Source organism: Lontra canadensis, unplaced genomic scaffold (assembly GCF_010015895.1).
Source record: "Lontra canadensis isolate GAN:19392208 unplaced genomic scaffold, GSC_riverotter_1.0 scaffold162, whole genome shotgun sequence".
Taxonomy (NCBI): domain Eukaryota; kingdom Metazoa; phylum Chordata; class Mammalia; order Carnivora; family Mustelidae; genus Lontra; species Lontra canadensis.
In genome coordinates, this window is record NW_022631156.1 from 2,056,513 (window position 1) to 2,072,466 (window position 15,954).

Here is a 15,954-nt window from a genome sequence, read left to right on the forward strand (position 1 = left end):
AAGAAGAAGAAGAAGAAGAAGAAGAAGAAGAAGAAGAAGAAGAAGAAGAAGAAGAAGGAGAAGAAGGAGAGGAAGAAGAACATGGACAAGAAAGAAGAAGAGAGGAGAAGAAAGGGAGCCCACTTTTTATTTACCAACTTGAACTTAACCCCCAGGTCCTAGGACCATCCCAGGGACCACGGTAGATTTTCACTAATTATTTAGAAATGAATGTTTTTCTCCAGATTATTATTTTCCCTAACCAAGCTTAGAAATTAATTCTATTATTATGATAATCAGCAAGTGGTCTTAGTTGGCTCACTTGTGTAACTCTTATGGAAAGGATAATGAATTTTCCAGATTTTTCTAAACTCAGATTTACATATATTCACATGTCATCAATCCAGAGCTCAGTTTGCAAATTGAACTTCATTTTAAAAAGGCCTAAATGTGAGTATTCATGACATTACTTTGTACTAAATATCACCAAACTTATACATGTGGCTCTATTTTTTTGTCTGCCTGGTTTGAATAGTTAACATGAATAATAAAGAGATTGAGAAAGATAGTCTAAGAAATATATATATAAGAAATATATATATATTTTAAACTTAATTTATTAATTTAGAAAATTGCTTTGTTTAAACAAGAACTACTTTATTATAGGGAAATATATACTTGTTATCTATCTGTGTATATATTTTTTATTACTTGTTAAGCAGCTAATCATGATTTCTAAACAAGGGTATCTTTACCACTTCCATAGCATGATCTTTGGCCATTGTAATGAAAAACCATACACTGAATCAAGGATGAGTTTATGTATTAATGATCATGTGGTACCACATACCAAAGCCTCAAAGTACAGGACCCCTAGAAAAATAGTCACAAAGCAAGACAAGGAGATTCATTAATTATAACTCTTTCCCTGTAATATTTGGGATTCTAATATTAAAGAGACATAATTTCAAATTAAACTAGCTTTAAAAAAAAAAACAGCTTATTTTTGGTTCATATATCAGAAAAGGTTGGTGATGAATTTGCCTCCAGCATACATGGAAACAGTATCATCAATGATACTCTCCCCATTTCCTGGCACTGTCTTCTTCTCATGGTCCTCAGTCCTGGGAAGACCCAATGCAGGCATAAGATGAGCAAATGTCAGATGGAAATTGACTTGTCTAGCCCTCAGGTAATTAAGAGCCACTCTTTCCCATGCTCATAGGAGTCACCCTGACTATACCAACTTGGATAACTTGCCAGTTCTTAAACCAAAGAGTCCACACCTGAATCTCACTCCCATTGCTGGAGCTAAGACTAGTTGTGAAGGGGATAAGCATCTCTCTGAGGAAAACGAGAGGCTCTTACTAGAAGCCAAGCCCAGGATACCTGTGGGTTGACATGCTTAGTCAAGGTCAACTTAGCGGTCATTCATATAAAAATACCACGTGAACAGTTGATTATAGTTTGAGTATGATGAGTCTTTCTGTATGAACTATGCCTTTTATTGAATCCTTGCTTCATTTGCGAGACTCCAATCTAGGTGTTTTGTTTTGTTTGTTTATTTTTCCATTTATGATCGAACCTTCTTTACATTTGTCCTTTTACGGAAAGCCATTGTTTTTCAACTTCTCAGGCACAGGAAAGAGATGGAGGAGAGAAATAAACCATAGCCAGATCTAGACGTGTCATATTTATTTATTCATTTTTATTTTTATTTATTGTGGGAGCAAGGGGTTGCTGAGGATGTCTGGAACATGTGCATGTGGGAATGGCGAGAGGAAGGAATTGTGGGAGGGTGAGATTAAATTCCATGAAGAGGGCTGTAGTACACGGCAGAAAATATATACAGATGCATGGCTTAGAGTGTCTTACCATTTATGTATCATAACACTTCAGGAAAATTATTACAAATTGTAGGTTTTATTCTACTGTCTAGTAAATTATAGGCAACACACTGGCCTTTCCATGAACACCAAGTGCTCCTCTGTCCTCCTTGATTCAGGAGGTGGACATTCCCTGTACTTTGGGAACAATTTCACGTGCCTTCATCTCAGACACCATTGGTCACAGTCATTGGTCCTAACTGAATGAAATTCCCACCAGAGTTTACTTTCCAAGTCTCTCACAAGGGACATTACCATTTTTTCTGGATATCCAGCTGATGTCTCTGTTCCCTTTTTGAATCTTGGACCACCAATAATTTCTTCACCATAGTTTTATTTGTACGTGTAGGGACTCAGTTATGTTGATTTTCTGCCCGCCGTGTCCCGATTTAGTACTAAGACTGCAAAATAATGCAAAGCTATTTAAAATCACATAAGCAAGGAACTGATTTTTGGCTTATTTGTTAAACTCTCTACCTGCTGTTGGTTTCTGTGGAGCTAGCGGTGTTCCTGAGTATATTAGCTCATCTGAAGTTGGCTGCCTGTGCAGACCAGGGACTGTTTTTCTCACCTGTGCTTTGCAGTGCTCTCTGGTATTTATAGCACATCCCAGATGGGTGCCTTCCTCAATTTAATTATTATCCGGCTTATCCTCCCTTCCAATATCATTCATGAAAATGTTAAATAAGGCCAGCCATAATACCTACATCCCCAAAGCATGTTCCCCAACAGTTCTCAACTTGATGCATTGCCATTTATCATTAAATTCCTTTAGCCAATTTAAGTCCCAGGAAGAATGTTAATATTGAATCCAATTTGAGCTAAATTTTAATTAAGATTTCCTGAGACATTATGTTAAGTGATTTACTATAATCAAAATTGATATCTCCTCTGCTACCCCCGCTCCCAATTTTCTAATTTTACCCACATGCAAAAGAGAATTGGGTTGCTCTGTCTTGACTTGTTCTCCATAAATAGACATCATTCATCAGTTCTGTTTCTGCAAATAGTTTCCTTCTCCTTTGCCTTTAGGACCATTCTGTCATCCTCCTATAAGTCCCAGAATCATTTTATGAAATGCATTTCCTTCTGGCAACCACATCTGTCGACCCGCGAATACCTAATCTCAGCTAACTGAATGCCAATCTCTCAAATTTCCTTCTTTCCTCTCAATTATTTTTGTAGCTACTATTTCTCTGTACATTATTATTTTGAATGCAATTGATGCTAAACATAGAAACAGTGTGCACAGTATATCCCCTTAAGGGTGATGGTGTGTGTAAGGCACTTTGTTTACATTTTCTCAGGATGGTGAGCATGAGCATCTGAATGGGCCATTAATTAACATGGCGCTCTTGAAATTGAATTCAAGTTTCAAGGTAAATGTGCATACTTGCATTTGATCTAAGAAGGTGCGTCAAGAGTATCCAGGGGCCACCCAAAGGCATCTGTGAATGATAAAGAATGGTTACTTTATAGAAGTGAAATTTAGGGGTTAGAAATACATATGAAAATGTTAGTAAATAAGAGAACTTTTTTTCTGTAGGTTTACTTATTAAATTTATATATTTTAGTTATTCAACAGGAAACTTTTAGTTGTTTTCCCCTTATGTGTAAACTTACATGAGGCCACCTTTCTTATCTGCATCTATCACTTTTGGAATGAGGAAAATAGAAAGTTCTGTGACTGTATGGGGGCACGTGGGTGGCTCAGTAGGTTGTGTCTGCCTTTGGCTCAGGTCATGATCCCAGGGTCCTGGGTTTGAGTCCTGCATCAGGTTCCCTGCTCAGCAGGGAGTCTGCTTGTCCTCCTCCCTCTTCCCCACCCCCTGCTTATGTGTTCCCGCTTTCCCTCTCTCTCTCTCTCTGTCAATCTCTCTCAAATAAATAAATAAATAAAATCCTTAAAAAAAAGAAAGAAAATTCTGTGAATGTCTGCAAAATGCATATTATAAGATTTCCCACTAGTATCTACTTTCCCCAGGGATAATTTTATATTCATCAGCCAGTTAAAGAACTTTATTTAACTCATTAAATCATTCTTACCTTAATTTTGCTTTATTGAATTAATAATGGTCATTCTGTTTTCACATATAAATGACCCAAATATAGTTTTAGCTATTGGATACAAGTTGCTTCAAAAGGACTATAAAGACCTGCAAATTAGCCTCAAGAATGTTCATGTGGTATTATCAAGGGCCTCTGAATTCATTACCTTTTCTCAAAAAAAAAAAAAAATATATATATATGTATGTATATATGTATGCATGCATATGTATTTCTTATGCTTCACGGTCTAATTTTTTAGTAAGGTATCCTACAACTGGAGATGCATTTGTTTGATTTTGGAAAGGCAAAACCCTAGGCCCTTTCCATCTTTTATAAGTCAGTGTGAACAAGATCATAAAGATCTTTTTTCCTAAAGCTAAGCAGAAATTAAAAGGATACAAGGATGAGAGACTCTCTGAGAGACCAAAGGAAAACATTATGGATGTAAAAGACAAGAGCAGAAGGAAGGATGACAGTAATAAAGACAGACTTCACCCACTAATTTTTCTCCAGTCTAGGTAGTAAGTAATAAGTGTTTATGTGTCCAGAACAGAAGGGTAAGGTAGAGGGGAAAAATTAACTTTCCCATAGTGATATTCAATTTGCTGTTAGAGCTTTCCTCTTCTTTCCTTTAGTAAATTAAAATAAAGACAGTCTTCAAGATACAAAATTTTATCACTTTCATAAGAAAAGGAAAAAAAAAAATCCTTCCTGCTGGGATTTCTTCTGAATCAGAGCACCTGTAACCATGCTTCAAGAGAAGAGCGAATGTGCAGAGATCTTTCTTCACCTCTATTTTGTCTTTGGAAGCAGGGACACTGGGGTAGAAAGCTGAACCCCAGGAGGACCGACGATGTGGTTTTCTGTTCCAGCTCACAGCCGTGGACGCAGACGAAGGGTCCAATGGGGAGATCACGTACAGAATCCTGGTTGGCGCTCAGGGAGACTTCGTCATCAACCATACCACAGGGCTCATCACCATCGCCCCGGGGGTGGCGCTGACCGTGGGGCGCACCTATGCCCTCACGGTCCAGGCCGCGGATAATGCGCCTCCTGCGGAAAGAAGGTAAGGCAGCATGCAGTCACTGTGGCTTCTCCACGCTCCCAGTTAACCTTACCCTGTACACTGAGGAAGTGCAGCAAATGTTCTTTTATTCTATACATGTCTAAATTAGACCAGAAAATTCTAGGGGCCAGATTCTAAGGAACTGTACGTTCTTTCTTGGTTTAAGTTGTAGGGAAAGGACAATAAAGATTAAACCACAAAATAAGCAACTCTGATTTCACAGATGTGAGCGATACAGATCTCGGTACTTAGGGGGAACTGGGAGATAGCAGAAGCAGGTAGCCAACTGATTGGTGAAAAGCAAGATTGTTGACAGTGAGAGGTCACAGACATAGCAGTGATCTGAAATGTCTTGTGTTTGAAGCCACCTCCCAATGTCCAGGTAATTCAAATGTATACATAAATATACATATATATCCTCTCTTTGTATATACAAAGTATATATGCATACACACATATATACAAATATATACATTCTCTATCCTATCCATAAGATTTATTATATAATTGATAATTTACCTATAAAATATATCTATAGGTGTCCCATGTGTACACGTTCAAATATATAGCTACATGGAGGGTGTGGGAGAGTAGAAAACAAAAGACTTCTAGCTATTACAACTGTGTTTATTTAGTGTCCCACCTGAGCTACCTTTTTTTATTCATTTCCTGCTTGTTTCCTGATTTTCAGAATGCGTTTGAAGAAAATACGAATGAATTCCTGCACCGGTTGGGTTTGTCCCCTTACAACACACCCTGGGGTTCTTCCAACATGAATACTGAATTATTTCTTCAAAACTCTTTTCCCAGCTACATAATATTCTTTCATACGTGTGTTATACTGTGTAAGAAACCCACTGTCAATGGACTTTCACATTCCTGTCGCTCTTTTACTGACAATGAAGGAATAAATAAAACTGAACAAGCATCCTTTTGGATATGTGCAAATATGTCAATACAGTAAATTCTCATTCACCAAAGGGCATATGCAATTATAAGTTTCAGCGATAACTGCCAAATTGTATTCTGCAGGGCTCATAAAAATTTACAGTTCCAACTGTCAAGTCTGAGAGTGTGTAATTCTAGTCTCCCCAGCTGTGTGTCATATTAAACGTGGATTTTTACCAATCTTATAGGTTAAAAAACAAAAAAGCATCTATTTTTTTATTCATTTGCTTATGAGTAAGTTTGTTTCCTATGCTCTTGAGCCAATTCTGTTACTTTTCCTATAAAGTCTGTGTTCATAGTCTTTACCCATCTTTTGACAGATATGTCAAGCCCAGGATATAATTATCTTATATTTAGTCTTAATGATTTCATAGGTTCACGTTGTGTGTTTAAATCTTTGCTGAATTTGAGATTTATCCTAGGATGCAGGAGGAGGTATCAATCAGCATAATTTTTTTTATGCTACTCTGTAATTTTCCCCACATAATATGCTTGATAGTCCATCTTTATCTCACTGATTTGAGACCTTACATTAATTATAATCATATATTTTCTCATTTATTTGAGTTTGATTAGAAACTCTCTCTTCTATCCCATTAGTTCACCCCACTTTTCATGAACTATTGTCACAATTTTAATTTTTAATGTTTTAAACGGTGCTTCATAATATGGTGGTGCTAACTTACATCAATGATGCTTTTCTCTAAAAGTGTCTTGGTTGCTCTTGATATTAATTTTGCCCATACTTTCTTGTGTGTCCTATAGGAATTTTTATTTTTTTAATATTTTCTTTATAAGAGTCCTGTGCATTTCTTTGTTGGTCCATTTCCGTATCTTTTGCTATTATTGTACATAGACTCTTTTCTCTTTATTCATCTCTCTGGTTAATATTTATATATGTGAAAGCTATTAATCTCTTTTTATTAATTTCAATCCTCTTTCTTATTTAATTCTTTTATATTTTTGTAAAAGTTTTCCTATCAGTTCTTCAGTGTCATCCAGGAATGTACTTTATAAATAGTGAAAATTTTATATCCTTTCTCCATTTTCTTTCCTTTAAGTTCATTGGCTAATTGTTTCAATAAAAGTACTTGTCTTTTTTTTTCTTTTAAAATTGATTTTATTTATTTACTTATTTATTTATTTATTTATTTATTTGAATGAGAAAGAGCAGTAAGGTAGGGTAGAGATGGAGGGAGAAGGAGAATCTCAAGCAGATTCCTTGCTGAGTATGGAGCCTGATATGGAGCTAGATCCCATAACCCTGAGATCACAACCTAAGTGAAAACCAAGAGTTGACCTCTTATCTGACTGAACCACCCAAGCATGCCTGCTTGATTTGTTTTTAACTCAAGTAAGAATGTCTCCCAGATTTTCCCATCATACTGGTTTATGGTTTTAATTCTTTTAAATTCTGTTGAGAAAGTATTTATTCCCATTTTATTGGCTTTCTAAAATAAGAAAATATATACCCATCATCTATGAAGACAGTAATGACTTTCATTCTTGAGCTAATCATATAATGATTGATCTTGATACAATTCCTAAATTAATCTATTTTGCATTCTTACTATGAATCCCACTAGGCTGTGATGTTTTATTCTTGAATTAAAATGCTAGATTATGTTTGTTCCTATTTAGTGAAATTAGTCTATTCTTCTCTTTTTGAGAAATTCTTATGAAGATGCCATGAAGCTGTTCTGATACCTCATAAAAGAAAGAAAAACCACAAAAAAGGCAAGAAAGAATTAGCCATTTTAATAGCAAGTGTGAATCTGGGGTAAACATCTCTAAAACCAATGAATAAATCAAAATTTTGTTCTCTGAAAAGGGATATTAAAAAAATAAAAATATAATCAAATGGATAAACTACTACTTTATTTAATTAAAAAAGGGAGAGAGGCATCTGGGTAGTATAGTCGATTAAGTCTCTGACTCTTGGTTTCAATTCAGGTCATGATCTCAGGGTCCTGAGATCAAGTCCCATTTTGGGCTCTGTGCTCAACAGGGTATCTGCTTGAGACTCTCTCTCTCCCTCTCCCTTTGCTCCTCTCCACCTAGGCTCTCTCTCTCTCTCTAAGATAAATAAATAAATCTGTTTTTAAAAAGGGAGAAAGCAAAATAATAAATTCTAAGAAGGAAATGCTACAGAAACAGAGGAAAGGGAAAGAATCCTAAGAGACACCTTTGCTTTTAATATATGTAAAATTTGAAAACATGAGTGAAATGGATAATTTTTCCAGAAGATACAGTTTATCAAAACTGATTCCAAAAAGTTAGAAATTTTAAAGGGATGAACCTTATGGAGGTAATAGAGAAAGTTTCAGAGAGCCACTACCCAAAGCTATATGAGGGCCAAGCAACTGATTCAGGAGGACTGGAACACAGACAGTGAGAGGGGTCATTTCCGGTTGAGCCACCCTCCAGAGCACACTCCACACCCCCAAGCCACACTTGGCATCTCTCTTATCTTCTATCATGGACCCGTCGTAGGGTGACTTCTTGCTCCTCTCAGATATTGGTGGACTGTCTCTCCTTTTCCTTTTCTGTTCTCCTTTTGCATCTCATCCTGTCTGTCCCTCCATCTACAGATGGTGGTCCCTTCCCCTAACCTCTAACTTCATCTCCCACCCTCACTGCCCACTTCCGCAGGTCCCTCCAGGGGGAGCTATTTCCCAACAGTCCAGCATTCCTTCAGCAGCACCTGTCACTTGGTGTCTTCTGGCCGGTCTTGCAGCTGCTTTGGCTAAACATCCCTGGATCCATCCTTAGTGTGTTCCTTTCTCTCAAACTCAAATGCAACCTTGAGCAGCACCTCTAAGCTCTACCCTAAGAACACATAGAAATGGACAATCCCCTGCTCTTGTTACTGACATCCCAGTCTGCATCAAGCTTCTCTCTGGTCCCATCTGTTGAAATGTCTTCTGAAACTTCTGCCATTGCCCCTTCCATCCCTTCTCTGTTCAGGGACCTGAGAGATTCTAGTAACACAGGAAACACTTTCTTTTTACTCAAGCTCTTCTTGGGGTCTCACATCTGACCCAAAGTAAAAGACAAAATCATTAAAAAGGCCAGGGACCCCAGCACACATTGCCAGCAGCCACCAGCCAGGAGACACTCCCTAGTGTCACCTCCTTTGTAGAACATCACCTCCTGCTCCACCTTGCTTCTCCACTCCAGCCCTCACACACCCTTACTCATCCCTGAGGCTGGCAGCTTCCTTCCGACCTTCGAACGTGACCATCCCCCCTCAGCCTGGATGGCTCCTCTTTCCATTTGTCCATGGACTCCAGTCCTTCTGGCCCCTACCCAACCATCACTTTCTTTGCCAAGTGTTTTCAGACAAAGTATTTACAGCTGCAACAACCTTTCCATACTTAACGGCCTTTTTAATCCCCTGAATTTACCGTTCTGGGACAGGTTATTATGTACCTTCAATTAGGTTATGAAGTTGATGGTCAGCCTCACGTCCTCCCCACTGGAATTTGAGTTCACAAGGGCAAGAATTACTGTGCTTTCATTGTCTCTTATGTCTACAGAATCCCAAACAATTCCTGGAATGCTCTAGATGATTAAAAAGTCATCTATTTTTATTGTTTTCCTAAGTTCTTAACAAACATCTTTTTTTTTCTGTTTCTTAAACAGATGAATTAAAAAATGAAACAGTATAATACAAAACTCAAATAACTTTAAAGAGCCCCCGAAATGAAAAGGCACATTGGAAATTGTTCTATCTTCTTTCATAAGTATACACTGATTCTAATTTTGTCACTAATAAATCAGGGGGAAAAAAAGGTGTCTGTGATAAAGATTTTCTATTCCGCCCAACCAACCATCTATTATACAACCACCACTTATTGTGTCATGGAAATACAGAGATAAACAGAGTGCCATCATGTGCAGGCCAAAAAAATTTTAGTAAAGAGTGGAAAGTAGGACTTTATAAATAATTAAATTCAGTTCAGCGTGGTAAGTGTGTGATTGAGCTAATTTCTCCACTCTCTGGGGCATCAAAGAGGGCACTTGTTATAATGAGGGAGTACTTAGAAGGCCTCCAAAGCAGATGAGTTTTGGAGAATGGGTCAAATTTGACCAGGTGAGAAAAGTAAGTCACATTACTTACACAGCCTGAGAGCTCTGAAAGAGCTTGGTCATTATGGGTAATTACCAGTCTCATCAGTGTTACCAGTACATAAACCAATTTGAGAAGGGGCAGGAGAGTTAAAGGTTATTTCATGGAAAATTTAATTTGTTTTTTTAAGAAGTTTGGACTTACTATCCAGTGTGTAGAGGGTATTCATGAAGGACATTAAATTAGAAGTTGAGTGAGAGTTTCTGAGTTTAGTTTCTGGAAAATCCTTCTGGCGCCCTTGTGGGAGATGAATTTGAGGGGGATGCCTCTGGAGGCAAGGAGATCACATAGGACTCCACCACCAGAAAAATCCAGGGCTTGAACTAGGCATGCTGGCAAAGTGGAGAGATGGAATGGTCAGAAAAATTATCTCCCACTTTTTATCTAAGGTGACAGGGTGGTAATGTCAACTTGGTGTGCATGGTTTAGATGAAGGAAATGAGCTGAATTTTGGGCACATTCAGTTGGATTTGGCCACTGTTCATATACCCAAAAGGCAAATAGATGTGTATGTCTGAATGTAAGAAAATAGTTAAGGGCTGTTCCTTGAGAAGAAATGTGGAATACTTTTATATTTTTATATTTTAATTATATATATATTTTATATTTTATATAACATATATATTTTTATATTTTATATTTTTATATATCTGACCTAAAGTAAGAGCCAAAGTTTGAATGAATTTAAAGAATACCTTATTCATACTGGATTTTTCTGAAGAGGAATTAAAGACAATTGATGTTCTTTAATTAGCATGCAGTAGACATCATGCAAGCTTCTCTCTATCCATAATTTCTAATCTGAACAACACTGTGGCTTTTGCATTACTCTATTTTTGCAGACCAGAAATCTGAGGCTGAAGGATGACACTTGATTTGGCTAAATGCCCCCTTGCCAACACTCCCATCCACCTCATAAACAAGTTTCAGAACCTTCACCTGAACTAGGACTATGGGATTCTAGACTTTATCTTCCACTCTGTGCCATAGCCATGATCTTTTGTCATGATTATTCAGAAGAAAAAAAAAATAATGCAATTGCATAATATCAGTACTAATAATGTTAATTTTAAGAATTAAGGCACCTTTTGTTTTTACTATTTAAACTTATATAAAGGTCCCTTAATAGTCATCAATTTATTTAATGACTTTTTATTTTCCTTGAGGATAGCCCTATAGATCCAATAAAATCTATATATACTTGCATATTATGACTGATGACTTAACTATTTTATAATTTAATGAGTGATATTTTGTAATCCACTTCTCATGCAGTTCCTATTTGCAAGTCGTATTACTGATTTTCTCAATAACATGTTGCCGACAGGGGCGCCTGGGTGGCTCAGTGCTTTTAGCCTCTGCCTTTGGCTCAGGTCATGATCTTAGGGCCCTGGGATCAAGCCCAGCATTGAGCTCTCTGCTCAGCAGGAAGCCTGATTCCCCCTCTCTCCCTGCCTACTGCTCTGCCTACTTGTGATTTCTCTCTATATCAAATAAATAAATAAAATCTTAAAAAAAAAAATGTTGCCTACAGTAATCAGTGCAATAAGAGGATTTCACTGGAGTAAAATCGTATTCAACTCCAGGAAACAAAATGCTATCTTCAGATTCAGAATATACTATCCTCAGATTATGAACACAGATCTTTTTAGTGACACTAAGCATATAGTTGACCTGGCCTCATTGTGTTCCTTATAGACAGTGGTTTGGACACTAAAAGATCACCTTATAATGTTCAGTCAGATATCAAGTGGGACCTACAGAGAATAAAATCTGGATACACCCTTTCTCCCTGCAGGGATAATGTCATGTTCCCTATAGGATAATGACATTTACTGTTTTCTAGAAGAAAATTAAGCCTTCACATTGACTTGATGAATGAACTGTAGAGTTGTTTTGCTTTCAGTATTTCCTTTGAAAGGAAGAGGCTATTTGAAAATTATCAGCATGGAAGTGCAGACCTTGATATATTTTACAAAATGACCGGGCCATCAACAGTGATATGTAAACCTACTTATATTGTAACATAAAAAAAATGGCAATTTTCCATTTTACTCTTTTTTCAGATTGGAAATCTTAATTCATAAATTTAAATAACAAAATAAGGCATATGTGAATTAACTATTAATGTATTTCTTATCCTAATTAAGTGAACTTGGTAAAGATTCAGAGAGTAGGAGGAGCAATGGTCTATAATCTTTTTTCTGTTTTGTTGAATTTCTCTTAAGTACAAGAGGATGGATAAAAACCAAAAGATTTAAAAAATAATTGCATTCAGACTTAGTATTTAGTCTACTGGCATATGTAGGTCTTTTTATACTTATTGAACTGAATTAAATTAAATTAAATTAAATTAATATTTATTGAATTTTAATATGAATAATGTACTGCTATTAGGTACTTGTAAAGACAGAGAATGACGGACAGTCCTGTCCCCAAATATATTATAATATAATTACAATAAAATGTTTGGTGCATGGCACAGCATATATTTTGATTCCCAATTTTTTTTTCATGGACTCCAATGTTCTGTCTAATTAAAATAAGTTTAAATAGTCCATTCTCAAATAAAATCATTTTTATCACTAATTTTATTATTTTAAATGGCAACATTATGTATTTAACATTAATAATAGAAAACGGGAGTACTCTCATTTTCTCAAAAATTTACTGAGTTCTCACAATTTTTACCCTCGTGGGGAAGCCCTGGAAATATAAGACAAGTAGGATGAGATCTCCTACCTCAGAGTATTCATATAGAGGAGAAGCACCAATAAGACGAGACGCACAATCGTAGGTAACTACAAGTACAGGTTAACTTCGACAGGAATGATAATGGGATATCCAAATAGAGGACCAATAAAAATAAAGACCCAGAGACTTGATGAAGAATGGTGTGTTATGAGAACATGCGTTACTTGGCACATTTGAGCATATCACTAACCTGTTTGAAGTCTATCAGCCAATCCCCAATGGTCAAGATGAAACTTAAATCAATAACTATATAATGCATGAGTCCCTCCATGATCTCTCAGATCCTACTTTTACCATTTTCCTATTTATACCCTTCTTGTAAGTGCTACAAAACTTACACTTTTTTTTATTTATTGCCTTGTGAATTTGCACATGTGTTTTCCCCCGTGTGGAATGTCCTGTCGTTAACTCTAGATCCATCTTATGTCTTAAAACTCTGTCCCTGCAACATCCCCTGAGAAGTTTCTCTGATATCCTATATTGGTCTTAAATCTGAAACCTTTGCTCCTATAGATTTCCTATATGTACTTCCAAAATAGTAAAATAGAACACAGGAAGGGTGACCTGTAAATAGACCTTTTCTCACACAGCGTTGGTGGGAGACAAAGGAAAAGAAAGGCAATTTCTGTTTTAAGTCTACTAGGGAAAACAATATACACACTTCCACCTCAGAAGCAAGGTAAAGAAGTAGGTTACAAATAAATACCCATAGCATAGGTTGACCCATCGATAGTATATTACTATATACATTGTACAGTCCACAATTCAGCAACATTACCTCCTTGCAACTGAGTACTACTGTCATATCGAAACAAAAGGACTTTTAATCTTTTGAAATATTTCTGCAAGGTGAAAACCTCTTAAAGTCTATCTTCCCAACCTCTTCTTTATTCAAATTCTATTTTGTTCTTCCCCCCAAATATATATATATATATATATATATATATATATGTATGTATATGTATATATACATATAAATATATACACACACATACATATATATGTGTATATGTATATATGAAGTCTCATGCATGATATAATGAAAATGAATTGTGATATCATACCTTAAGCTCAAGATTTGAACCAATTCATGATTTCTTGTAAGATAGCATCTTTCGTTACAGATGTTTTATACTAGGGATGTTTCTACTCACCCACAGAAACACACACACAGCAGATAAGTCAAAAATCTCCAATTTATTTCCCAAATTTGTTCTTGTAGAAGTGGGGGGGGGGTGCGGAGAAGAGGCAGACAGATTTCGAATTTAGAAGCCTTGCCTTTTAGTTTATCTGCAGTTCCTAATTAACTTTTTAACCTTGATTCAGTCACTTAATCTTTCTGATTTTCTAATCCTCTTTTGTAAAATGAGAGAGTTAAATTAGATCGTTTCTAGGGTCTTTTAAAAAATTGTAAGATAACCTGAGAAAATACATCAGCCCTTGGGTTCTACTTTGACCTTCAGTACCAAATGAGAAAGAGAAAGTGCTATGATTTTCATTTTTTTTTTTTTTAGAAATAGAGGTCTACCTACATCATACTGGCTACATTACAAAAATAAAATCTGTATTATATAACTGCTTGATTTTATGCATTTAAGACTAGCTATAAAATGTTAATACAAAATGTTCACATAAAATGTTTTTTATCTAGTGACTGTCCTGTTTTATTATGTGCTTAACTGATGCTGTTGAATTACTAGTATTTATTACAACATTTAGGGTATCATTTTATTGTGAATACTATTGGTGTTTAGTTTCAGGAAAGCTAACTCTGCCACAATGCTGACATCAGGGATAAAAAGCAGGAAGGCTGGTGCTTATTTCAATGCATTGTAGGAAGGGCCAGGAAGTTGAAGATGAAAAATGCTAGACCTTGAAACTTGATCTTTCTCAAATAATTCCCAGATCCAAGTGGGGGTGGGGGATGGGAGGAGCAGAAACAAATGTAATTAGCAATTTTAGCATTTGAATTGTGGAAAGGAGCAGAGGAAGGGAAGGAATAAGTTTGTAGTAGACCTATTATCTACTACAGGAGATGCAGGAGAAGCAGGTGTTGGGCAACAGCTGTTCTGTCCATCCTTTGCCTGGGGGCATAGGGTTCTCTGTTTTTTACACTTTAAAGTTGTCATCTCTGTAGCTGATAAACCCAGCCTCTTTGGGTATAGAGGTCCTTCCTGTAGTTTTGTGGATGTAACAATTTAGTCCTCTTGGGAGGAAAATAGTCAAAAGGGGAGGAGTAAGGAAACACACAGAGTATAACCAGTTCAGTGTAAACCGTACTTTCATGAGGGAGAAGAGTCTCATATTTTGGTAAAGACTTTAGCAAGTATTCCAGGCCAGTAAACTGAAGCTGTAAAAAATGCCAAAAGCAGGAAAGGCCTAAGTTTTTGAAAGAAAACTTTGAATCTGGAGTACAGGTGTGTTCTAGGTTAAAAAAAAAGAAAAAATTGTGAATCAGTGAAAGAATCTCCTACCTCCAGGGTTACCAAGGTGAGCGTTTGGTCAGTTTATAAAGGAAGCCCCAGGCTACTAACTTAAAAAGTAAGTGAGCCTACACGCATTTTTGCCAAGAGCTCCCGGGCCAGTGGTCTTCTAAACCAAGTATGTGTAAGGATATCATATATCCATTGAAAATGGAGAGTCTTCTGTCCCACACCAGAAGATTCTGATCTAATATGCCTCAACACTGACAACACCACATCCCACTTTGGGGAGACGACTAGGGTATCATGCCCTTAGGTATTTAGACTAGAAAAGGGAAAGGATGCAATTAAAATGCTTAAAAAATTATAAGGGAAGTTAATAATATATCAAGCTTATTTACTCCATTCCATAGAACAGGAGTCCTTATTTTGAACAGTTATCAGTAATAATGGAGAAATGTTTTATATGTGCATGCATACAACATACAACATAAACACACACACACACACACACATGTGATCTTATTTAACCCTTATGCTAAAGTGTGATGTCAGGATTACTCTCATATTTTGGGTGCCAGTGGTAAAAGTGAAATAATTTGCCCAGGATGTGGTACCCATCCAAATTCTAATTCAGGGATGTGTGGTTACAGATCCTGTGCTCAATAACATCCCTCAGCCAAGGTTATTACCAATATGGCGGAGGGCAGATATTAG

At 36.5% G+C, this 15,954-nt stretch overlaps 1 protein-coding gene across 1 annotated transcript in view; it reads left to right on the plus strand.

Moving 5' to 3' along the window:
• The window catches only part of PCDH15 (protocadherin related 15), a 1,265,671-nt gene that overhangs the window by 935,817 nt on the left and 313,900 nt on the right, over positions 1–15,954 (plus strand). Inside the window, exon 16 of the mRNA XM_032845308.1 lies at positions 4,787–4,980. Within this exon, the coding sequence (XP_032701199.1) occupies positions 4,787–4,980 (194 nt within the window). The remainder of the gene's footprint in view (positions 1–4,786; positions 4,981–15,954) is intronic.